We start from the raw sequence: 24,183 nt of genomic DNA, 5'->3' as shown, positions 1-24,183 counted from the left end.
AGACCTGAAACCCGAAGCTGAAGTTTTAATTCGCCGATCTAATTAAAAACTCGATCGAAACCCGAAAAACCACAAACGTGTCACCTGATCGTTGTGAAAATTTAAAGTCTAGAAATCGCCTTCTTCTCGATTCTGCAAATAGAATACCTTGGAAATATGTATTCGAATTAGATGCCGCATGAAATAGTTTCGTTAACAGAAATACCCTGCCAGGTATTATAAATAAATGTTCTACGAAGCACGTTATTAGATTAAAACCCGTACCAAGTCTAACTTTAATTAAGAGACGCTCTTTGCAATACACGTATTAACGCTCGAGCGTACGAGAAATCTACTTAACGGCAGGTAGGTAGGAGAGCCTCTAGGTTACGTAAGTAGGTACTTCAATTACACGTTCAATTGAAACTCCGTTATATCTGGTATTAACGAATTGAATACTTTCCTGCTCGATTGCCCGATATCGATGAAACGAATCTCATTGCACGATAAAATTATAAAAATGAGATCAAAAGGCAAAAACTTCCACCGACCTTTCATCTTCGTTCCCTTTGTACGCCGCCTTTCCGATTTCCCCCAAAGTAGACCAATTGTCTCCTGACGGGCATTATTAAATCTTTTGAAGCTTCTCGTCGTGAATTTTTCTCAAGAAGCAAATAGTTCAAGATCCTTTTTGACGACGAATATCACCGAGCCGCAAATTTTAATACGTATCTATTTCTGCCTTTTCTACTACTGTTTTCTTATGGTCAAGAGTATCGTCGTGTTCAAATGTATTATTCATTCAACGTATTATCCTTTTCATGTCAGTCTCGTAAATATATCAATTTTCACTTCCGCGTTCGAGTAACGTTGAATGTCCTTCTGTTTTTGTTCTCAAGTACACAGATTAGAAAGACGAGTGTTGCAACAAAAGTAGTATAATAACGCAACGATTAATTGATCATAATAAAGATAAATTCGTTATTTCCAGAATTGTCTGATAATTTCACGTTCGAAATACACTTTTTGTTTGTGTAGTTATTACGGTTTTTTGTATAAAATACCTCTATAGATACGAGGGTTTACGGTTCGTAGTTGGATCGTACAATTCATTAAATCATTACGTTATGTTACACCACGAGCCTGTTGTACAATAATTTGCTAATTAATAATATCGGTCGAAAGGTAATAATATTAATTGAGAAGTGATAAATTATCCATCGTAGATTTCTGTTGCGCGAACAATATGTAGAAGCTTGTAATATTTTAATCATCGGACTTGTAATTTGTAAGTGAAAATAGTTTTTGAGCGTAGCTATCGAATTTCTTGAATATTTTGATACAAGGAGAATCTACTTTATGTCGCTATTAGCATACGTCTATAGCTATTTATAGCTCAATTATTACGAACGAACAAAAAACTTTCCATGCTTTACCTTCGATTCATATTCCTTTTTCGCTGAAGCTTTTTTTTGAAATCATCGAAACGCGCGTATCTAACGAAAATACATTCTGCTCTCTTACATTTATACAATACGTAACATCGCGTATTATATTTTGTAAATAGCATTGGGTGAACCATCGATTCTTACATAGATTCCAACATAGTTGCAAAGACGGTATCTTCTATTAAGATATTACATTTTACTAAGAAGTATATTGCGAATATGTTTCGCTCGGTTTTCATTTCGCAAAGTAACAGTAGTTGCAGTTCCGATAACAGTTTCCAATGAATTTTCGACCGTTCCTCGAACGTCCACGACCACTAAGGCTGTAATCTGAAATTTTAATACATCGAGTGGGCACTTTTATCATGGTCCCCCAACAGGGGAATATTTTTATGGAACGGAAATTTTAGGAGAAAGGGGAGACAGAAGTAGCCCTTCTTCTTCTGAAAATGCCTCCTTACCTCGTTTCCCGCGGCGTCTTTCGCTTTGGGGAAGTCCCGGCGCGGCATGGGCCAATTGTCTCTCGAGGGATATATTAGCTCTTTCGAGTCTTTCCAGGCTGATAACGCGCGGGAAAACGAGGATCCTTCTCCGGCCCTTGTACGTCTCCTTCGGGGGCGAGGCTGCAGATTTTACATCCGTCCGCTCGAGTAAACACAGCATCCACCGTTGCACCCTCGTTCCCGTTACCATGTCGATCTCCATTCTACGCGCAAAGCACGATTTTCAGATTGGACAAGAACAGGTTGTTCTTTGCGGCGAAATATACCATTCGCAAACAGAGAAAAGGAATTTCTTCGCACTTGTTCCTTATATCCCATGTACGGTAGATATTTCGTCCTGTGCTCTTGATAATATGTTTACGCAAAAAGTGCGTATAGCATTTTATTTTCGTACAATATCAAGTTTATGATCTCATTAGACCGGTACATATGAAATATATCGATAGGCCAATACTACCCATTAAATGTTCTCTTATCGTCGATTATCAGGTATATTAAAAGACATAAAATTTACTGTATATCAGACATATTTATCGTTAGAAATATTTAAAATAAAAATATCAAAATCTTATTATTGATCGTCGTAATTAAACGGGGAATAACTAACATTCGGTTATAACAATTATATACATTTGAAAATTTACAAAGAAACTAAAACAGCTTTTTTGTGCCTGTTGTTGAAACGCGGAACTAGTTCCAAAAATGTCGGTAACTTCAAATAAATTGAACGGTATGTAAACAGTGGTTCATGCATAACGATCCATGTATCGATGCTGAAATAGCCTGTAGCGATAAAGTCGACTGTGAACGTTACAAATTGAACAGCGTTTTTTAATTTAATGCACCGATAAATTACGGCTACGTTACGTATTTGCTATGTATTTGCTGCGTATTTATAGAGAAATTATCGCGCACGAATGTGTCACTAGCAGCGAAATAAAGTAAATCGGCCATGCTAAATCCAAACTCGTACTACGGCATAAAATATAAGCCCGTCCTCGGACATGAATACAAAGAATTGGGGAAAAAAACCGAGCGTGGAATATTTGAAATCGTTTGCGCAATGTGTTTCTCTTTTTCGTTCACCTTTTTGCCGAATCGCGGTAGTGGATTTACATGCGCAAAACGGCCAATAAATCCGACGAAATATCGGAATTACCGTTCCTCCGCGAATTCTCTCCCGGTATTTTAGTCTTCTCGGCATCCGTACCTCCGTTTATCGTTCTCCTCGTCTTCTATCTGGCCGCTTTCGAGCCTCTTTCTGCTCTAATATCTCGCTGCAAAGGGGAACGGGACCCTCTTTGAAAATTTTTCCCCGCAGGCTAAGCGGTAATTTCACGCGCTACGAGAACTTTTCACGGGATCGATCATACCGGATACGCTGTCGAATGTGCTCGCAAACCTTCTGTTACGTCGAGTTACGAATTTAAGGAAAAAACCACAGAAACCACATCTTCGGGATTTATGCAGACATTGTGAAACTCGACGTGAATAATAAACGAAGTCATAAAACTTGATTCCGAAACTGATTAACATCGCAAGAAAGAATTATTTCCTCTCATAGAATAAATTATTATTACGTCGAAATAAAAATGTGGAACTATAAAAATTTCATTACGTAATATGAATTTCACTGGCAAGCTACAACTTCTTTCTGTTTAAACTTTTCAACAAAAATGTTTAAACGATACATCTTACGCCGTTAGAACATCGAGAAGAAATGGAAAATATTTTATCATAGACGAGAGATCGTCATCCTTGTTCCAGCGTTATTTGGAAATTCGGTTAAAAGCATGGAGGTGTCAAAGGCGATTCGGTGGATTAGGACGAAAGTAGCGACGAGGCGAAAAAAGCTAGCTGCTAGCGCAGCGTTAGCAAGTGTCTCTCGCGATTATAACTCACGCAACTCGAGTCCCGGTGCAAAGCATGTCGTGCATCGCAGAAATAATTAGCCTCGTGTATAATCATTAACCGGTGACTACAGGATCGTCCGTTCTTTCAGGAAAACACTGCCCTGCTGTAGCTATTCGGCGGCAGACACCGGCGGCTTAGCCAGAAGTTCTGTGCTGGTTAGGGTCGACCCACGACCCGGAAGCGCGAATTCCGGAAGTTACGCAACCATTGCCGACCTAGAGCCACTCTATGCGAGACCTTGCGGTTCCAGAGCGAGTTACTACGCTTCCAGCCATGTGACGCATCTGAGCCAGGTATAGTGCAAAATCATTTTACGGAAACTTCGGCAAGATATTGCATTAAGTACCTACATACGTCGGTTTCGAACCGGGGGAATGTGAAACTCTCCAGGCAGGAGATGCGCTGCCGAGTTGCCTCTAAAGTTTCCGAGTTTAACCGAGTGCAGCCCTACCTTACGTGTCACGAAACATTCGTGCTTCGATCTGATCAATTTTATATTTGATCGAACGTGATATACGATTTTACGGAGATCGTATGCAGTTGGTTTAAATTTTTGAAAACGCGTTTAAGTATCGAGACGATATATTCACTCCGAGAGGTCCGGCGCAACTCCAAGCAAAGAGAGATCGGCAAATATCGTGAAAGCTTAATAATGCTTACGTATTCTATTGTTCAAGACAGACGAAATAAAATACTCGAAGAGGTTCTTTGTAACAGAGACGGTTCCGTGCTACTTGTTGAAGCGTTACTGCGAGAGGCGAAGAATTCCAATTTGTTTAAAACATATGCTTCTGCCGGATGAACGGGACACAACAAATAAGAAATACTACAATTTGTTATAGAAAACATCTTGAAAAATAATTTTTCAATTATTTGCTTCTTTAATCTGAATCTCTAGAATCGAGAATTATTTTTGTTTCTTTAAACGAATCTCTCGATCGTGTCGATCCTTTCAAATCGATGACAATTGATAATTATCGTAATTATCAAAATAAAAAGAAAAATTATTTAATATTATGATAAATAATATTTAAGAAATTTTGAAAGGACGAAAAATCCATGTTTAGCTGCAAAGCTAAATAAAAAGACAATTTTGATAATATCGAATCGATTGACAACGTACCGAAGTTTAAAACTGCTTCTCTTGTAAAAAATAGAAAATGCGAATTATCGTGTTTTCAAATGCGAAGCAGCTCCATATCGAAACTCCAGCGAAACCACATTTTAAAGATATGTCGGCTTATTGTGTTTAGCGTAATATAGCGTAATGAACTTTAAAAGCGGTGAAGCAGTGCGCGAAACAAAGTCGAAGGTAGATGAGGAACTCTCATAGAGAAATCCGATTTTCTCTCAGCCCTTCTCTCTCTCTCTCTCTCTCTATCCTGACCGCATCTTCATCGCGAACTCCGCCCTGTATTCTCTTTTCGTTCTCTACGTCGTTCTTTCAGTAGCGAAAACGAAGACTGCGAGACGATTCTGTTCTCCGGCGTGGCCGGTCTCGTCTGGCCTCGCGTGCAAGACGAGAGGTGCATTCAAAAACTTTATCGAATTTGTGGTCGTAGGGGCCACTTTCTACCAACAACTTTCCCCTCCCAGTGCTTTCAAACCTTTCGGCTCTTTATTCAGCTGCTGCTTCGAACCTGCCAACCTACGACTTCCTTCTAACCGAGCGAACACACACCGTTCACCAGAAATTGGTACACGTGATAAACCCCTTTTCCTTCGCATCCTTTTCCCTTTTTGCTCCCGTTGCCTCTTGTCGCTTCTGTCAAGCTTCCTGCCCCGTCTTCCTCGGAGAGATAATTCCCTCCGGAGGAAAAGGTAAGATCTGCTTTTCTTGGTCCTGAGTCTACGTGTAATCCGATACTTGATTTGCCACACGACTTTCGAGAAGAACAATCATTTCATTCGTCTTACTTTGTTGGTTATAAATACCTGGAATTCTTTGGAACCGTACGGAAGCGTGCAAAAGTTATCGGTCAGATAAATTTTTCTCTTCGAGACGCAAAAGCGATATTTCGAAGAATATGAAAGGAATTTAAGGCAAAGTTCGATATAACGCAAAGATATGTAGTTAATTCTTCGTGGACAGCGAGTCGACGATCTATACGAAATTTCAAAAAGTTTCGACTTTATGTGACAAATAACGTATAATTATTATATAACGTATTAATATCGATAAGTACTGTATTAAGTATTTTAGATATCTTCGCAGCTTCAAATAATATTAGAAAAATTAAATTTCGTCATATACGATCCAGTTTACCTATAGAATGTGGAAAATACGTTTCCTTGTGGGAGGCTAACTTCGCAAAGAATTTTATTAAAGCTAAAGAAAAGAAATTCGTTACATTCAAGCACAAGATTATATATCTAAACACTGCCTTTTTATGTTTGTCACGATTGACGCAAATTGACACGAAAGACGATCGAAGGTAAAATATTATTCTCTACCCGAAATTAATATACATACAGTTATACGATTTGACGGACGATTAAAAGAAATTTTCCTGTGATATTATTCTTTCAATTAAAAAACCATCATCGTCGTTGCCTAATTTGAATTCTTAATTCCATATAAATGCAAATATAAGACCCTCGTTATATGCCAACGTGGGTACAAAGGGAAACCGAGTGTAACTGTGTAATCGATCATCGGTGCCTGAGTGAATAATTAATAAAGCGAGTAAATCGACAATTTACAATTTTTATCCTGCTTCGAGAAGACGTATAGAGGCGACGCGGTGAAACGACGACGACGGGAAGCGGGCGCGAGCGCGGACGCGGCGAGGTCGTGACTTCTTCCTTTCGCCCTTTCACCTTCTCGCGTTCTCCATTAAAGAACACGATCCCTCTATTCGCTTCCGCCGTTGCTTTCGGACCAGGCACGCTTCAGTCGCTGATCTCTTTGATCGCTTAGAATTCAAATTTCAATGGAATCAAGTACATAAATCGAAGGATGTGTGAAAGGAGACCATGTACTTTTGTTCGATAAGAACTCTTCTTTTCGAACGACTTATCGAAAAATTGTGGCATCGTTAGGAAAGAAATTCACATTTTAGCACATTTTATCGCAGTTTTTATCTCTTTCTATACTACTGAAGCGTATACCGTATACACTTGAGCGCCAGTGGTAAAAGTAGCTAATTCCTTGTAGCTAATTATAGTTTTCTGTAAACAGGAGACATAAGATAAGGTTACTAGAGATTGAACACTTCGTGGCATTCCACGAGATTCTACAAAGATTTCGTGATTTCCGCAATTTTAACAAAATACCGCGATACAAATTCATCGACGAATAACGTACGTACGTGTGAAAATCTCGACGTACGGGGCACGACATGCCGTAAATGCGAAATAGCTAGAATAATAACCTCTTTAACAACTCGTTGTGACTCGCCTTTCCGCTTGGTGCGTGTTTAAAACGAAAACAAAGAAAACATAGAAGGGAAGGGAACGAGGGGAAGAAGGAGGAGGAGGAAAAAACAGAGATCGCGCAAATGTCGAATAAATATGCAATGGAGTTTAGAAAGAGCAGCCGGGCATGGCTCGATTCACGTAACAAAGTCTAGCCGGCACTTTCCGGCTCGAAACGAGCGTTTTACATTAATTTCCCGGGAAAAAGAAACGGCTCGGTACCACCTGTGCTCGGCTATTCAAAGAGGAGGTTGGCAAAGGGGGCGGACGAAGGTTACACACGCGGTTAGAGAGGCAGAGAAAGGGGGTGAATCAGGGTGAAAGGTGGAGAGAAGCTAGAGAGAAACTGCAAGTGGGTCCTGTGATTGTTTCGGCTTTGATCTTGGATCAATTTACCGGGTATACGCGTATGCCTGAACCCTCGATGTCCTCGTCTGAAACGCCACCCTCCTGCTATACCGGCGACTGTGCGTCACCGACACGAAGAACCACGAAGAGAGGAGTGTTTATACAAACGCGTACAGACGTAAGTACGCGCACCTCAGACGCGAATATACAAGTATACACACACACATACATACACACGCAAACATATATTTCTATGTAACCACGATCCTTAGGGAAAACTTATCCTCCGGCCTGATTCCGCACCCTTTCCCTCGCTTGCTCGCTCGCTCGCTCGTTCGCTCGTTCGCTCGTTCGCGAGCTCTCTTCAAACTCAGCCAGTCATGTAATGCGGCAACGTCTTATCCCTCCTGTAAAACGATACGCTTGAGATCCCATTGCTGAAGAAGCCATTACTGTTCCTGTTTACCGGGGACCTTCGGTTTCAGAACAGATGCGTTTTCCTCCTGATTTTCCCGATAGACGCGGAGAGTAACCACCCTGTCCTTATCGAAAGATAGATAAGAAAATAGTCGTAGTCGATGGTGCGCGAGACTACGCTACGGCGAAGCTACGGTAAAACTGCTTAACATGCATTGGCTGATATCCCGCACTTAACGTTTTGTATCTTAATTGTAAATGTCGGCCCTCGAATCGACGATTCGGGTCAGTGTTACCTCGAGAAGTTCTTGTCGCTTTATCTTCGATCGAGCTTCTTCGTGTAAACTCGTGTACTGAAATTGAAGCTTTGAATTATTTAAACAGTTCCTGTAGAGTTATTCATGAAGCTTCTAGGTGGATTCTGTGTAACGAAGAACTTTTATTCCGTTTAAAAATAATCGGACGACGTAGGAACGTTGGAAAACTTTCGGTGGCAGAAGGAAATGTCGAGTGTCTTCGCTTTATCTTCCGATCGCTTCGACAGTATCTATATCGTACCTGTACCTAACGTCGAACGTTAGTCGTCGAACACTACTTAAACACACTGGCACGAATTGTAAATTTGTTGTAAAGTTACTCTATACTTCAGTTTCGATATGCGATTCCATTTATTCGAGTTAATAAATTCTGTCAGCTCTTACGAGCGATATCGAGATTCGTAAAATCGAACTCGATTAAACCAGATACACGTTTCACGTGTCGTTCAATTTCTATATCCTTTCGCTCTCCCCTCTCTTATCGATTTACTTCTTCGTTTCTTTGCCGAATAAAATTCTATCTAGCCGAGAATTAAAGAGCGACGTAGTCGGCTCTTAAACTTGTCACCGTCAAACGCGCCGAATAGATCGTATAAGTCGATTCTCTGGTTTAGCGAATTCCCACCCGAACGATATCGTCTTTCGTCCCATGGTCGATGGTTTAATGTAGTTAAATCGGAAACTGTATTATTAATTAGCCGGATTGAAATTAAAAGTTTCAAACACGACCCTCGTGACGAGGAGGCTAGACGGCGCCTAAAAACGATGCTTTCAAAGTGGCTCCAACGGGAAACAAACTACGACGTTTGACGAGACCCTCTCGATAAATAAATCGAATTGCTGCATCGTACGCGTCCGGCAAAAAGTTCGCTGCTGGCGCCGTTAAATCAATAGACCGATTGTGATTGTATAAAAGCGACTCGTCAGTCTACATTCATTACAAAAAAAATACGTTTGCAGCCGGTTCAATTCCTCTTCCCATTCGTTTCTCGCGGCAATTACGAATCCGTTTTTTCAAACTAATAGCAGCCGCTTGTTAATTATGCGTCGGACGTAGTTGTTAGCATTGAAAAATTTTATTTGCTTCGATGAGCGATTCAGCGATGAGCAAAGCAATCGCCACGCGGCCGAGCACGAAACAAATAACAATAATCAACGTTGGGGGATAATATTTATTACTCGTTTTCCGAAATCTCATTTACCACGTTTGCGTCATTTTCCACTGTCGCCCACGATATCTGCTTCCAATTTGCAATCGAATCGTAGTACCGGCATATACTCGTGACATATAGGGAACGTGATATCGAGCGAAAACACACCTTTCCTACAGAATTTCAACGATTTAATCCACACGACGGTTTCCTTCTTCTTAACATTCTACGATAACCTATCGCCTTACGTATATTTTATTCTTATTTATTACTTATTTGTTTGACGATGTATCACATCGCCACACGTACATAAAAGTTTACACAGCACGGATCGTTTCCATTTATTTTCTCGTAGATAGTAAAGGGGTACGTTCCTAGATGACGCACGCTTCGAATTTTGCGATAATTTTTTCTTTCTAGTTCTTGAGATACGTGATTTGGAAATATCGTAAAAATATTCTTAGAAAAAGAAATTTAGTCTCTGTGAACTTAACCTTGACATATGCATATATTAAGGTTTTTACCACACAGTAATAACCACGCGTTGATGAGGAAGCAGTGGGATACCTACTGATGTTTTACACATATAATCTAGTACAAGCAGGTGGGATATTTTTGCTTTCGTTGCTTTTACTTTCAGTATTATTTTATCATAAATCTGTTATTTAATTCTCGTCATACGTGTGTTGTAATATGAAATACCGATTAAGATAGTTGGAATTTAGAATATTCCGACATAGCATAACGAGCATGTTTCCATACTTACGTATACCTTTAATATTATTATATAGCACACTTATGGCCAATATGGCGTATATGTATACGTATATGACAGTGATATAATACTATGTCGAATCGATCTATTTGACACTTTTTATAAACGCACGAAGAAAAACGTGGAACAAATTAAGCAGAACTTTGAAACAGAGACCATGCATTATAGCCATGCATTTGCTACGCGGTTTGATAAAGCCTGCGTCATAGCATTAAACTACAAAAGCGTAACTTGCACGTAAAGTGCTCTAATAATCTAATCACTGCTGCGTTATATCGGCGAATAAAGCGAAGCATTTGATAACATCATTAGCGTCTTATTTTTATAGCACACGGCGCATTCGGGCGTAATTCACTTCGCCATAGAAAACCTCGTTACTGTTTGCAAACAATATAATTAAAAGTGCCTAGCAGCGGTGCCGGCTATCGCGTTTAAACCATGGCGAAAGCAACATGGAAGCATCCGCTTTGCTTTCCATAATAACGAAATTATTGCGTCCCGTCAACTACCGGAAAATCTCTCTCTCTCTCTCTCTCTCTCTCCATACCGCAGCGCGCCGGTCCGTGTCGCTTCGCGTTGCGATTATCAGTTAAACAAAGGTGCGCTTCTCGCTTCTATTTATATTTATAAGCTTATTCCGCGTTCCAAATTCCACGCTTCGAATTCCGCAACGGTCCTTTATAAGTCTCTCGGCATGCTCGCTAGCCGATTTTAAATTGTCTCGTTGCATTTTCATTAACAAACGGAAAAGAGAGAAAGTAGAAGCGAAAAACGAGCAGGGCAAGAATTCTCTCGCGTCGAAAAGAAGAAAAAAAAAAGCGATAAAGAAAATTAGGAAGGGAGAAACTGAAACCGGCGAGAGGAGAACGGAGAATGAAACCGACGAGCGGAACGAAACGCGGTAATGAAAACCAGCGGGGACAAAGCGGAAGAAAGAAGCTAGCTGGAAGTAGATTTTTTTTCGGTCGTCGCGTCGGATAAGAATTACGGAGCACGGTAAGTCGCGATATTAGCCGACTGTATCCTCGTCGAACGTTGTCCTCGAAGTTTCGACGAACGATCTCAACCGCGACATCCTACTCCGGCTCGGGGAATCTTTCTTTTCAACTTGGTGATCGCGTTACTTTTCAAATCGGGCACGCCCTCCGGTAATTTGCACGCCGCCAATGGTTTTCCATCGTCTTCTGCCTCTTTTTTCTCGCTAGTGTCGCTGGTCTCGCGCGTACACGTACAGAGCTCGGTGCACGCGTAGACGCGTGCAAATGGAATGGGAGGGGCCGAAGGCAAAACTCCGGAAAATTGAAATTAATGAATAACCGGTCTCCCTGCAGCCCTGTTTGCTCCCCGTCGGAGCTGTCCTACGCTTCGCAACGCAGGAACCGCTGGAAAACCGTTGAGGAACAAAGGGGAATGTGGCTACGATGGAAACGACGATATAACGATGACACGGCCGGACGTGGGGGAAGAGGGGAGGCAGCGAAGGGAAGCTGGTCCTTCTCTTTTTTTCTTCTTGCCATTCTTCTTGTCCTTCGGGGACTTGGCGACCTCTTTCGTATCCTGTTACAGGCGACAAATGCTTTTTTAATGAGTTGCCCGCGAAGGGATTTTGTTCTGTGATGAATTATGCAGACGCCGTGTGACGCGATCGAGAGACGCCGAGAACGGTTGCAAATTGTTTAGGAATCTCTTTGGTGTCTGTGCGCATCAGGCTTAATACCTCCGTGTCCTGTCTGTTAATTTATAGTCGACCGATCCTTGCGAGAAGGCTAGGGCGCTCGCGGTATCGAGGTCTGCGCTCTACTGTCGCAATCTCGTACAGGAGGGCACCTTCGGACGCGTCTACAAAGGTACCTTGGAATTGGTTGGCCGTGAACAAGAAGTCATCATAAAGACAGTCACAGGTATCGATGTATTAGTATCGTGTTGGAGAGCCGTGATATCGGGCTTTGGCAATAGTAACGACTGGTCGCTTTACGAATAGTAAGAGAGTCGTTGATGTTTTTACGAAATAAATCGATACCGTACAAAGTACTTTTTCTTCTTAGCTTTTTAAATTAATTAGAACATCGTTACAAATCGTTACAAATCGTTAGAATATCTTGAAAGGTTTCGCAAGTACATGAGTAGGTTGCAGCAAGGGCTTGATGCTCGAACCTTTTACGATCGGACAAATTCGACAATGTGTCGTTCTATCAACCAACACGATATTAATAAAGTTTATGACGAAAGATTTCTTTTATACAAAGTTTTACTTTCGAAACTCCTTGTAACACATGTTCGAGTAACTTACGATTTGCCAAAGTATTCGAAGATTATTTCGATAAATATGTTAATTAAGATCGAATAAAATGTCGCAAGGTGATTTATACGCGTATGTTTACGTACTACATTGAACAACTTTGTCAACGTCGGTACGAAAAATTGAAAATATTATTCGATAGTTTCATTTTCAATTACGCGTACAGGTGTTCGAATTTGAACGCAAGTTGCACTACTCTAGGCTAGCGACGCGCGATAAGGTAGAAAATCATGTATCTGCCGCAGATTCGTAAAACGGAACAAAGAAAGAAAACGATGAAACGAAACGAGGAAAATATTTCAACAAAATCTGTTACAAAATGAACATATCCTATTGGTTAAAGACAACGAAAGTAATCGGAAAATCGTAATTATTATAAATTGTTTAATATCTTATAGCCTAAATTGTAGGATTTCCGAACGCGTTCCGAACGATAACACGAAGGATAAGAGAAATCACTGCAGGAATTAATAAGAGATGTTGATCATTTTAGAAGTGGCATCGGCTTATCAAGCCTCTTTGCTGGTGGTCGAGGGCTCGCAGCTGGCAGGATTAGTGCATGCAAACATAGCTTCGCTGGCCGCCGCCTGCCTGGATAGTTCTTGTCCATTATTGGCATACACGAGTTCGCCAGGCGAGTTAAATTTGAAGTTGTACCTTACCGACGGAAACCATCATCCTGGGACCAGGGACTTGGTGCACGTTGGCGCGCAGGTTGCTAGAGCAGGGGCATTCTTGCACGGTCGAGGGCTCCTGCACAGGTGATTGCATCTACGTATTTCTCTATTCGGTAGATTGATTAGAATGTGAACTGAATTGCTGTCACAGACAGTGACTAAGATACACAAATACCACTCGTTGCCAGTAGGTGTAAATTATGCAAACAATGTGTAAACGAGTTCTGCTTCTCAAATGGAATTATAAAGTACTGTTTTCATAAGATCGACGAATGCGAAAGTATATTTGTGGTTGATCGATCGTATCTTTGAAGCTCGAAAGATAATGCGCGAATAAAAATTATAATAAAGCGTGTGTATGGTAACTACATATGCCGACATTGTAATTGCAGGCCAATTTAGCAGATTTTCCAAAATTATCTGTCTCGATTAAAAAATAACCAAAGAATAAGAAATAAAGGTGTTCGGTAAACGCATCCCCGAAGAGATTTAAAATGACGTGCTTTAATCATTCGTTTCGATTTCTGTTAAAATTATGTCGATCAAACTATATTTATGCAAGATGATTTGAAAATCACGACACAGAAACAGCCTGTTGTAAATGGAAGGTATGCAAAAAAATTACGCGAGGAACTACATTTTTTCCGTCTATGTTACGGCTTCCAAATCATCCTGTATAACAGCTTTCTCGTATCCGTACCATTTATACCATAGAACATGCTGACACAAAGTTTGACTGGAAAGAAGGTTTGGAACATCCTGTATAACCGACAATATGTTTCCAGGGATATCGCTGCCAGAAACTGTTTGATCGAGCCAAGCAGTCTTCGCGTGCGATTAGCTGATACGGCTTTGGCGCGAGATCTCTTCCCTCAGGATTACCATTGTCTCGGTGATAACGAGAACAGACCCATTCGTTGGATGGCCTTGGAGACTCTCCAGCACAATCAGTATAGCACGGCGACGGACGTGGTACGGACCATAATTCCTATTGAATTCCAATAAACTTTTGAAGCTGTACCACTCCCTGGCGATAATGGACGACTGAATTTTCCAATAAAATCAGTAGATCATATACATTTAAATTATCTATTAGAAGATTATTTTTACTAATTGTTGTATACTATACACGTACGTATATTATTATATATATTTTTAAGTAAAATATCATTACGCCTTTCTATTAATTTAGAAGAATCTAATTTCTGAATTTGATCTTTAATTCAGAAATCAAGAATCTGAACGTAAAGAACATTTCAAGCAACAAGACGAGTCTATAGACAGTTACGAATGTCAGTCTTATCGTCGCGTTATATTTTATTTTATTCGTATTATATCTCGTTATATATTAACTTTATTCATCTCGTGGCACGTATAAACCGATTACCGAAAGTCGACAGAAAGACAACTAAAATTACAAGAAGTGTAATATATTTGGTTCGGGATAGTCGTTTTTGTACTTGACGCGCAAAGGTAAACCGAATAGTTTAGGTAAATCGGATGTCTCAAAAATTCTCACGGCACTCTGGTTGAAAATCGCTGGTTAGGTATCGGCTCTCAAAAACCAATTTAATCGGCTCTTGATATTCCCCGTTATACGAATTATTATCGTAATTTGGCGATCCAAATATTTCTATCAAAGTACATGTTCCGATCGTAGCTGATAGAGAGAATCGATTGATTTTTATCACATGAATTGAAATTATGTAAATTACATGTTCCCCCACACTATGTTTCGACTAACTCGTATAAACGGAGTTCTATCGTACACGGGTTGATTCGATTGTGAACGAATAATCAATTAAAAAATGAAAATTACTTATGTGTATTAAAAGAAACTTTGGTCAAATTTGTATCCGTGCGATAGGTTAAATTATGATGCGTTTTTAAACGAAACAGAAAACAAACAAATATTTCGTATCCAATGGATCGCTTCTTCGAGGAAAAAAGATTCTTTAAAACGTAGAAAGGAAATTTATTTAAATGAGAAGCGACTCCATAAATAGTTACCTATTTAAATTTGCTTATACTTCGTGAAAGATACATATATAACGTACGTTGTAACTTTTGTTACGATATTATCACACTGATACATAAAATATGAAAGTAGATACTTGTAGCAAAGTAAATCATTTTCAAGTGACGTTATCGAAGAGCGTTTTTTTTACGTTGAAAGAAGCTATTACGGATATAAAGAGACATACAAATGGACAAAATGAATAAGATTATTAAATAACGAGGAGTTTCGGTAGCTTCGAATTTTAATAAAAAGAAACATTTTATCGAGAATCGCAGATTCGACGAAACTGTAAGAAAGTAATAAACGTTATAATAACGTTCGTTCGCTAAAAATTATGAACACCGCGAAAACATTACACGAGTAATTCGGCGATATCGACGTAAGCGAACTCTTATCAAACGTGACAAGTAATTATTCCTTTTCTTTTCTTCTCTTTTTGCAAGTGGTCGTTCGGAGTGTTCCTGTGGGAATTGGCGACGATGGGCCAGCAACCATACGTCGAGGTGGATCCTTTCGAAATGATGGCGTGTCTTCGAGATGGTTATCGACTGGCCCAACCGAGGCCATGCCCGGACGAATTTTTCGCCGTAATGGCCGTCTGTTGGTTAGGCCTTTCCAGAGACCGGCCGACCATGCCTCAACTTCTCGCCTATCTACAAGACTTTCACGATGCCCTGGGCGGCTTCGTTTAAAATATTTATACTCGAACGTCTCACGGTGTTCCTTGAAACAGCGAAGCACTCTGGAATGATATGTTCGGATCACGTCGCGGAACCTTTCCGTCAACGTCCCTCGCGAGAGTTCTGAACGCAAGAAAGAGGATTCAACGTGAGCGGGAATCAAAACGAAGACTCATCGAGAGAGAGACTCACGATAAAGATAGCTCGGCGACGAATGACGAATTTTTTGAAAGTAACCAACACCGCCCAGAAGGGCGTGGTTTTTCATTAAAAAAAGGAAAGAAAAACCAGACTCGAAAGTGGAGATGCAATCGTATGGAATTGAAAATCACTGCCCATTTGCAATCGTACAGAATTGAAAATCACTGCCCATATTATTGATTGTCAGCAACGGTACTCGACATTCCCTCTGGCGCGTATCGGCGGGCCACATTGTTTTCGAAATTCCGTTTGGAGAGCAGCCGGAGAATCAAAACAGGTGATGACGGTTGACCAAGACTGGGGTGCATTTCCGCGGATTAAAACGATTCGATTACGGAGAAACGAACGAAGTGCGGCCCGATCGGCGATGAAAAGATCGATGCGGATATATCCGTCCATAGCAGTTAAAAAAAGGAACTTGAGGCGTGACAGATAGATGCAACGCGACACAGAACGCAGCGCCTGTGAACTCGCAATCACCGCTATCCGTTGTGCGCGTTACATCATCGGTTCGCAGGCGCGCTTTCGCAACGTTCTCCTTGGTTTCTTTCTTTTCCAAATTTTACAATGTCGCTACTTTTCCGTAATCTCGGAGCGCGTTAAAAAAAGATTACAACCATTTTCGCTCGCCCAACTTGCAAGGAAACGTTCCGTGAAACGTTATGTGGTCTCGTCGATTCGAGCACTGCGTCAAAAATCTCTATAATCAAAATTTTATTCGATCAAAATGTGCGAATCTACTACTTCGCAAGGTGGAAAATAACCGGACGACTATTTTCTTAGACATTTTCAAACGCTTTTATTCCCGTCGATGTTTGACTGTTCAGCTACGCGTGTAAAATTCTTCTAACAAATTTCAAAGCAAAGAGTACAAAGTCTTGCGTTCTTCTCAAGTGTCTTTTCGCAAGTACATTCGCGATATCGACTATGGTATAATATCACGATATTGGATTAGATAAAAATATACTCTTCATACGGAATAAGAAAAACAGCTCTAGAGTTTTGACAAGTTATAAGCGAAGTTATCCGCGCATGTATAGCTACTTTTGTGGTATCGTTAACCTGAAAAATATTTGCTTGCAACGATTTTATAAATAATGCATCGAGCTCGAAAAGGGGAAAGTTTGCAGCAAGAGGGGAGACAGAACACAGTCAAGAATACAGTATATTGCCTCTTGCTAACGCATTTTCCGGGAAATTATTCCGATTATTAAAACTTTCGCAAACGTGCGAACATTTACAAATAATTTCACTCAGATTCCTAAACACAACCTCGTAAACGTAATTTCCCTCGAACGAAGTACGTAATACGAATAATTTAGTAAACATTGAAACTGAAACTCGGTATCGCGAATGTATTTTCCGAAAAGCTCGATGATGCGACGATCTAAGCGCAAATATGCGAATGTCGTATTGCGTAAAAAAGATCGAGGCCTATTACGCGGAGAGTTATAAAACTAACGTTACATGCATTTTCGTATGTAATTTGAGATTGTTTATATTATCCGTTTAGACACGAAACGGTATCAAGATGATTCTATTTGGACAAGGACGTTTAGCGTTCCTCGAGCCTAATAAGAGGCTCGAGAGGTTCGCGATGCATTGGTTGCGAAGTTTCAGCATTATCTTTGGTTGCAATCGTCTTTATAGAAAAATTTATCACAGAGATTGTCAGTGCGAATTTATTACAATGTATCTACGTTATGCTATTATCTATTCTCGGTTGCAACATTGATTCTCGACGAATGAGAAGAAGCGACTTACGATCTACAGCGGGGCATATTTAAAACAGTACTAAAAGCTCGTTATATTTATATATTTCGAACAAAAATCTATCTCGTGCGTTTTCTTTATCCTATTGGAACGTTTTCTAATCGCGATTTAATTCTATGAAACGATGTTTGTCCGAATAGCAGGATATCGCTACCGTTCCCTGTCTCGATGGATAAGATAAAACAATCTGGGAACACGGAACCGTTGATTTCGATGAATCTTTTCGATTCCTTCGAAGAAGCGCTTGCATCGTCCGAGTGCGCGGGATCACGATTATATTCGGATGGTTATTCGTCAAGTATGGCGATTGCGAAACTTTCGTATAATCGTAACCGGAACGACGGAGGGAGCAAAAGCAAAGCTCGGGACACATAGGAATCTAATTGTCGTATCTGACCTTCGATAGGCATATACTGTTACGTAAATGGGCGGTCGAACTATACGTACTCGTAGTTATGTACTTATTAGCCACACCGCGCAAGTCACTTCAAATATCCACGTCTCGCGTCGGATTGCACAAATTATGCAGCATGTCAAACAAGTCGCAATGTCGTGGTTTTCGCCGAGCATTTAACCGTTTGCGGTCCGGCTTATTCTTCCCACCATTCGTTCAGTCTGTTCTATTATATTAATCGAAGCGGACACTTGTCACCGTTTGTCTCCGCAATACTTTTCTCTAGTTTTATTATTTGACACGTGTGTGTTCCAACTTCGTGGCAAGTGTACCGTAAATCTCGCGGTGAAAACATCGTCGCGTTTAACAAACGGCAAGTTACGTTCGAAGACTCGTGTTTTACTACTCGATTAAATTTCCAGCCGATCGACGAATCGATAGGCGATGCGCTGGTAAATTCAAATGGAAAATCGCAAAGAAGACTAGTGTTTAACACGTTTATGATATAATTACGAATCGTTCATTGAACGAAACGCTCTGCGTAGATCGATCGCTGTCGAGTCCTAGTCTTCGAGCGTAAGATATTTCAACAGAAATTAGTAGGATATTTTTATTCGAAAAAGATATACGTATATCTTTAGATACTAAAGATACCAAACATATATTTAAGGATAAAAAGCTATTTTCTAGTCTTTCCTAGTCTAATTGTTTAATAATATGTCAACCTTAGTCACGAGCTTATCGAGAGGGACATTTTATTCCGAAAATATATGTCGTTCGGCATCGTTTCGATAATTTAACATCGTCCGTTCAATGTTCAAAATGAACGATCCACTTTTGTGCTTGACGTCTAGTCATAAAATAATTTACGGTTAACGTTTAATTTCTAAGTCGAAGAACAAGAGCGAAAAGAGAGATATTTGATTCGCTGCGTAGGAAAGAGGAAAGCTGTTGTTGGGTTTTTTCGAAACTATCGAAGTATCGAAGCGACAGCGATAATTGCGGCGGAAAATTCATAATAAGACGCGAGATTACGTAACACACACGTTTAAATGTACTCGATGTGTAAATGTCGCATGTTCCTGACTACGACCATTAACTTTATCGCACTCTCTCTTTCTCGTCCCTTTCTCCCAGCCCCATTTTTCGACTATACCTCTTCGACGCATTATAAAAAGCTGAATCTACCATCTCACTTCGTAACTATTGCCTACGAGCATTTCACTACTACTAATTAATATCACTATTTAAAGTAACTATTGCTCGCTACTATTTATTACGACGTCCTAAAGTCGATTTATTTTACGAAATCGTCGTCACTATGATGTATCCGGTAATCGTAACTTCCTCGATGTCTTATTTTATCAATGGAGGAACAACAGGGTAGGCTAGCGCTGCACACTTTTTCGCTATCTCTGTACAATGAAAAGAAAGCCTCGTGTCTCCACGTGAATGTTGTCCACCCTCTCTTTCTCTAATTTCCACGAGGGTTCTCGAAGAGGAAATCGGCGGAGCAGAAGGTCGAAACGCCCTCCTTTCGATTCCGCCTCCCCCTGAACGCAACCAAAGACCTCAATCATGAGACAGTTCCAGTTACTGTAAATATATCTCTAGCGAATAATAGTGGTGCGCCGAGTGAGTTGATTTGTGCAGATTCTATTATTTCCTACGACGATTTACGGCATTATTTTTCAACGGAAAGTGAAATATACGTGTTAAAAAAAATGCTAGTGCGTTGTTTATTTATCCCGTTCGCCTATCGTTGCGTATTTTGTCCACACATAGGTCAATGTGTAACGCGTTAATCGTCTTTTACGATTCAATATACAAATATATTGAATTTTCAACGAGGTAAAAATACCTACTACTTGAAATACTTGGGAAACGTTGTATAACTTTATCCTATATATATATAGTTTATTAAAACTTTATTAAATTACTACGTTTATCCGTTATCTCGTTCGAAGTCTGATATTATGACCAATTCCTATGTTTAATATCGTAATAATCTCGTCGATTCTTTCTCGATATATTTATTGTAACTCAGATTCTAACCAGAATCTTTCGTGTAACTGGATTCGACTTCTTTTCCAGGAAATTTAAGTTAAGATATTAAGATTGCAAATTAGGTTTCAGGGTATCTTTCGTTTCGTTTCGACTTTTAATTACGTTAAATCGTTTAATTCCAATTTCAATTTCAACGCTCAAAGTATAAAATCCGTTGCGTATTAAAATAAAAAAGCAACTACGCTATTCGAATAATGGATAATAAAGTATAGTGTTTATATGATAAATTTCTAATCGACTGAAATCTATGCTATAGCCGTCTAAAAGCCAAACGCACAGGACCCTACTGCTAATAACTTGGTTATCGACGCGACGTTGGAACTATAGTACAATGTTTGACAGTGGGAATTCGATTAATGGATATTCCGCGTCTAAACGAGATTCTATCTTTTAGTCGTGGATAATATGAAGAAAGTTACTAAAAATGAACGATGGCCGAAAGTAATACTAGAAAATTTTCGCCGTCGATAACGATTATTGTTATTGACGATCGAAAGGTAGTTTAGTTTCACTACTGATAACAGTTACCGGTAATCAAAATGAATTTTTCTCGGCAACATTGGCTACCGCTAACCATAGAGATTTTAACCATTTATATTTATAACGGTTATTATTCGTAATCGAAATCACTTAAACTAAGTCGCGAATTCTTGTACCGTTATTTTCTCAATTTGGATTGCAACAGTCGTGATCCGTGCGAGAGACACGTTCGTCAAACGTGTAAAAATATTATAGAAAGAAAGAACGCGTAACGATACGGAAAGTGAATGATATATTTTGTAGCGGTTTAAAAGAGGCCGCGGTCACAGAGGCTCGTGCGTCGATCGGTGTTCTCCAAAGAGCGTAAAGGTACCATACGGGTTGCTGCTGGTTGGCAGGAGGCCCTTTCTAAAATCGCGGGAGCCGACCGGAAACGGTACGAAGGCCCCGAAAGAAAAACCAAGAGTGGGAGGTAGGAGCAGTGGGGGAGAAAGGAAAGAGACGGCGCGAGAAACAGACACGAAGGAGAAAGAGGTGGGCCAGAGCCGGGTAAAATGTGGAGGGGTACGCACTATTTCCTAATCCAAGCGAGAGAGAAGCGAGAGAGCCAACCAACCGACCAACGAAAATGAAAGTGACGGAGAAAGTTGGGGCATTGTTACGGAGCGTAAGCCCAGCGTGCGACGATGTTATACATATGCCTGGACTCTGAAATTCTCCTTGAATTTTGATTCGCGTAGGCACGCGTTCTATGCCTTTCTGCAACTACATAACGTGTCATTCACGAAAGTCTACGTGTATACCTATCGAATTTTGTGTATCTCACTTGCCAAAGAAACTGGAAACGCATTTTACCACCAAATTACTTACACGCTTACATATCGATATAATAATTATCGTTAACGTATTTCTGAAAGGAATTAAGGAAATTAAATCGTTCGATTCAGAGGAATCTCGGTCAAACGATAAATTTTTCGATAGCAGGGACCAGGCACCAAGCTCGGCGGTACGCGGAGGGATGTTACAAAATATTAATATAACGACGATATAACATTGAGCCGTAATTTTTGTAGCACAGTATCCCTTTCTATACGTCGATCATGAAACACGCGCACGTAACAATCGCGCTCTATCTTCTTCCGATTTATTCGCTATCGACTCCGCCATGATCGATTTTCGCGTAAGGGCACGCTTCAAGGACACCTAACGCCGGAGATTTCTAAATTATCAACTACCTTTGTTTACTGTCGTTGCGAAACTGCTTGCTCCGAGCTGGAAGAAATTCCGTCGTCAAATAGAAATTCATCTTTGTTTCTAACGTTTCACGTGATAGCCTTCTTTGACATTTTGCGATTAAACGGCATCTTGCTATTTTGTGGTACATTTATCACTGTTTTCTGATATCTATATCGTTTTATAAATAGCACCATAGAATCCAAAGTTGTCCGCGTTTACTAATATTTCAACCTCTTGAGAAGCCAAACTGATCGCAATTCTACTTTTTATAATTTCTCAATTCGTTACCCGAGCTCTCTTCAACAGTCAAATTTATCGTAAATTCTAATGTAAATTTTCAAAAATCATAAATTTGTAAAATCGTAAATTTTCTTTATTTTTTAATTCGTCGAGCTGGAGATTTCTGGACGCTTCGTCTTTCTTTGCGTCTTAACGCAACGTTAAACAATTATATATCAATTTACGCAATTATTAAAGCGTAAAATCGTACAAGTTATTACGGGTACAAGCTAGTATGTAATGACAAAGTGAATCTCAGATATTCGCTATTGTTATTACGTTCAATAAATTCGAAATTATTAACTTACGTTCGTGTCGATCGATATTATCGTCGTTACCAAAAACGTCTTACGAATATTTGGCAGGGTGAAAGCCCCAAGAGCCCCCCCCTCTCCCCCCTATGCTTGTTACGCCATTCACTATGGATCATTGGTATTGCGATATCTCGAAACTTTCTCTTTGAGTTAATAAATCGTAATAGATTATTAACCACTATTGTACCGAAGAAAACTTTCTATGCAAGAATCGATTACTCCATATTACCTCGGTTGAATAATTTCTAACGATCGTTGTTGTTACGAATGTTGCGTAATTTTGTCACGTTGCAGATATAAGGAAAGATCTTTTTCTCGCGAACGTACGTACACGGGTACGATATTTTTGAACTTCTTCGAGTTTCTTCTTGTTTACGTTACCTCTGTTCACAGATCTGACAGAAAAATTACCGTTTATTACGGGCTTGAAAATTTCTATCGTGCCGGATTCCTATTTTATTTTGCAACATTGACTCGAAACAAACGCGTAAGTCGTTGAGAACTACGTTTACGCGTGTCCGATAATGCGCAAATAATTACCAAAATCGTCGTTTATTGAACACGGTCGGTTACGGTTCGGCGATTCGGAGTAAATACAATTTCCGCGGCATTTCCAGATAAACAAACATGCAAAAACAATACGCGAAAGCAGCGTTGCAGAATCGTGCGGTTACGATACTAGTACAGTGGAAATACGGGCAATAAAACGAAGAAACATTTGGTAGGTAGGTAACCCAGCGAGAAACTCTATTAGATTTTTTCTTCCAAGAAGCGGTAACAAAGTAGAAAAGTTTCTTTCCTCGTTACCTAATTTCCGGTTTTACTGGCATCGCGATTGCCACGGCGACAAGGTTACCGTTCCGTTTATGTGGAACGAAATTTGCTTCGAAAACCAGAAGAGGAGAGAAAAAATACATGCGTGTAATCGACGCGTTAGTGCACGCTGTGACGTTGAAAGCCTACTGACATAAGAGGCACCCGACGAAAGTGCGACGTTACATAATTCGAGCACGGGACATTCGTCCTCGTGACCGCGTGGTAGGTAACGAATTGCCGACAATTATGGAAAAAGAAGATGGAAATCGTGCAAGAAGCTAATTACATTGTTTCGTCGACCAGACGAAATGCCGTTTTCGACTTGCTCTTTGCTTCTCGCGATTCCGTACTTTTGCTCGAGAAACGAAGTTTCTTGCTCCCCTGAGGATGTACGTGAAATGGGTCCGTCAAAAATAATAATAATAATAATTAAATTTTCACGCGTGTTCTTCTTAGAGTTTAAAGCTATTAATAGAAACGTAAAGATTTCTGTAGTAATAATACGAATAACGATAATACGACAAAGTATTCAGCTTTTATGTCAAATATTTCTCGATATCACTGAGATTTCGAAGATATTCACATACGGAGATAATTTTGAATAATTTGTCATTTTTCAAGTTTCGTAATATTTCGAGCATGTACGCACGTTCTGATTTACTTTCAAATAGAATATGT

The 24,183-nt window shown here is 40.0% G+C and overlaps 1 protein-coding gene across 1 annotated transcript in view; it reads left to right on the top strand.

Annotated features, from left to right (window-relative positions):
- The window catches only part of LOC117158648 (tyrosine-protein kinase Dnt), a 103,744-nt gene extending 83,722 nt beyond the window's left edge, over positions 1 to 20,022 (top strand). The window contains exons 5-9 of the mRNA XM_033337776.2: positions 3,933 to 4,137; positions 12,014 to 12,170; positions 13,062 to 13,329; positions 14,031 to 14,217; positions 15,709 to 20,022. Coding sequence (XP_033193667.1) covers positions 3,933 to 4,137; positions 12,014 to 12,170; positions 13,062 to 13,329; positions 14,031 to 14,217; positions 15,709 to 15,957 — 1,066 coding nt within the window. The 3' untranslated portion in view covers positions 15,958 to 20,022. The remainder of the gene's footprint in view (positions 1 to 3,932; positions 4,138 to 12,013; positions 12,171 to 13,061; positions 13,330 to 14,030; positions 14,218 to 15,708) is intronic.
- Positions 20,023 to 24,183: the final 4,161 nt, after the last annotated feature.

Source organism: Bombus vancouverensis, chromosome 5 (assembly GCF_051014615.1).
Source record: "Bombus vancouverensis nearcticus chromosome 5, iyBomVanc1_principal, whole genome shotgun sequence".
Taxonomy (NCBI): Eukaryota; Metazoa; Arthropoda; class Insecta; order Hymenoptera; family Apidae; genus Bombus; species Bombus vancouverensis.
Note: the sequence above shows the minus strand (reverse complement) of the source record. Positions and strands in the feature narration are given on the sequence as shown.